At 58.8% G+C, this 2,166-nt stretch overlaps 1 protein-coding gene across 1 annotated transcript; it reads right to left on the bottom strand.

Moving 5' to 3' along the window:
- Positions 1-301: 301 nt before the first annotated feature.
- On the bottom strand, positions 302-1,822 carry LOC107288661 (cystatin-A-like). Its single transcript, XM_015817303.1, has 3 exons — positions 1,610-1,822; positions 1,274-1,375; positions 302-505 (listed from the first exon to the last, which is right to left on the bottom strand). Exons 1-3 carry the CDS (start codon positions 1,673-1,675, stop codon positions 371-373), a joined length of 303 nt encoding a protein of 100 aa, XP_015672789.1. The 5' UTR covers positions 1,676-1,822; the 3' UTR covers positions 302-370.
- Positions 1,823-2,166: the final 344 nt, after the last annotated feature.

Below are 2,166 nucleotides of genomic sequence, written 5' to 3'. Positions count from 1 at the left end.
GTTAAGTGAATCTGGCTCCCCCCATTGGCTTTGCTTGTCGGAAGGTCTCAAAAGGGGGTCACGTGATACTCCCCCTTCCCCCAGGACGCTGCGACCGTCATAAATACGAGTCAGTTGTTAAGCATCCAAATTTTGTTCACGTGACCCTGGGGAGGCTGCAACGGCCGCGAGTGTGGAAACCGGTCGTGAGTCACTTTTTTCAGTGCTGTTGTAACTTCAGATGATCACTAATGAACTGCTGTAACTTGAGGACTAGCTGTAAATACCAGCCAGCTGAGTTTGTGTCAAAAATCCAGGGACATTTTAGGAGAGATGCATTTATTATGCTCGGAAGCTTACACGGTTGGGAGAAGAGACTTCTAGGCTGCGTCTAGAAGTAGGTGATGGGGTCATCCTTGGTCTTGTCCACCTGGAAGCTGGAGAGCTCAACCTGTCCGCCATTGACTAGCAGGGCCTCGAAGATCCTCAGGTGGATGTAGTCTTTCTCTTTGTCGCCGCATTGCATCTGTGAGGGGGGAGCAGAGGGACCTGGGCATCAGGCATCGGGGTCCAGCAGCCACATCCCCAACGGGGCGTCTACGGCTACTTCTTGTGAGAGTTCAAAAGCGAATTCTGGCTCCTATTGAGCAGCCAGAGGTCAGCCAGATGCCCCCTAAGGGGGAAGACCCCTCCCATCCTTTTTAATGCTGGCTGAAGATCTCACTGGCGCCCAAGGTCCAGAAAAGGCCTTTCCTAGCCCAGCTGATAGAGTTGGGTCAGGGGGCTCACACTTGCCTGTTTGGCTAAAACCCAAACCAGAAGACCCTCCTCCTCCTCCTCCTCCTCCTCGCACCTCTTCAGGTGTTCCTTCCAAGCCAGAGGCTTTTGCAAATGAGGGGGGGGGCTGCTGGGAGGAGAGGATGGCCTGGAGGAAGGTCTCCCCCTCCGGCGGGTCCAGGAGGCCCTGGAGGACAGTCCGGAAGAGCCCAAGGCTGCGGCTGTCTGAGTGGCTGAGGTGGCACTGAATCCCCGAGTGACCCAGTGGGGCGGGGTGGCAGAATGGGTCCTGCCTCAGAATTTAGGGAAGAGGAGCAGAAATTAAAACTAAACAGGGTAGGCAGGGGCCCCGTCAACCACTGGTGTGGTGAAGCATCTCTCGACCGCAGATGTTGTGAAGGAGGGAGAGAGAAGCAGATGCCAAAAAAAACTCCTGGATGGTCCTTAAGAGGCTGGATTCCCCCCCTCCCCTGCTTGGGACTGGGGTGGTGGTAGATCCAGGGGTTCAGCCACTGACCTTGACAAAGTAGTTCATCCCAGCCACCACCTGCTGACGGTATAAAATGGCCTCGTATGTCGCAAACGTCAGGTTCGTCGCCTCCTCCAGCTTGGGTTTCACCTGGTGGCAGAAGCGACACGGCCAAGGCAATGAGGCTGCAAGAGGGCACCTCTGGGAGATGCCAGGGGGGCCCTCGCCGCCTCACGGCTCCTCGCCGGCCTGGGCAGACGACGGGGGCTTGAGGGGCGCATGCTTTGGGGGCTCCTTGGGGAGGTCAGGAAAGGGGCATCTCTTGGCACAGCAGGGAAGGGAGCTGGGTGGGGGTCCTTCGGAGGGGTTGGGGGGATGACCTACCTGGTTAGCAAAGCCTTGAATTTCGGGGGTGGCTGGTTTTGGAGGCGAAAGTCCCCCAGGATTCATGGTGCTCAAGTTCTTGGGAGAAGCAGCTGGCAGACGGGGTGGGTGTTGACTGAGGAGCCTCTGGGAGCAGCCCAGATCTTGGTCTTTTATGGCCAGTCCAGGGAGCTGCCTCTTGTGATTGTGTGTTGTGCTGCTGCTGTCACGTGAGGCCATCCATGCATGTGGCCAGGGCAGTTTCATCCGGGGCCCTGCCCTCCCGGTGACGGAAGGAGGAGAACCAGCCCGAGCCTGTCGGGGCCCTTTCGCAAGAGGGACAGGGTGGGGCTGGGCGCCGGCGTGTGAGTCAGGGCCCGCCCGGAGGCCAGAGCAGAGGCTGAGAGGCAAGCAGCCAATCTCTGGTGGGGTTGGGCTCCTGGGACCCCAACTGGCTCCTGCTCCACCTGCCGTGGGAGGGGGGGGACCCAGGCCAAACCCTCCCTCCCTCTACCCTGGCTCATTCTCAAGCTTCTGGCTTCTCCTGCATCACTCCCCCCCCCATGGCAGCTGGCAGA

Source organism: Protobothrops mucrosquamatus, unplaced genomic scaffold, assembly GCF_001527695.2.
Source record: "Protobothrops mucrosquamatus isolate PMUCROS unplaced genomic scaffold, P.Mucros_1.0 scaffold570, whole genome shotgun sequence".
Taxonomy (NCBI): domain Eukaryota; kingdom Metazoa; phylum Chordata; class Lepidosauria; order Squamata; family Viperidae; genus Protobothrops; species Protobothrops mucrosquamatus.
Note: the sequence above shows the minus strand (reverse complement) of the source record. Positions and strands in the feature narration are given on the sequence as shown.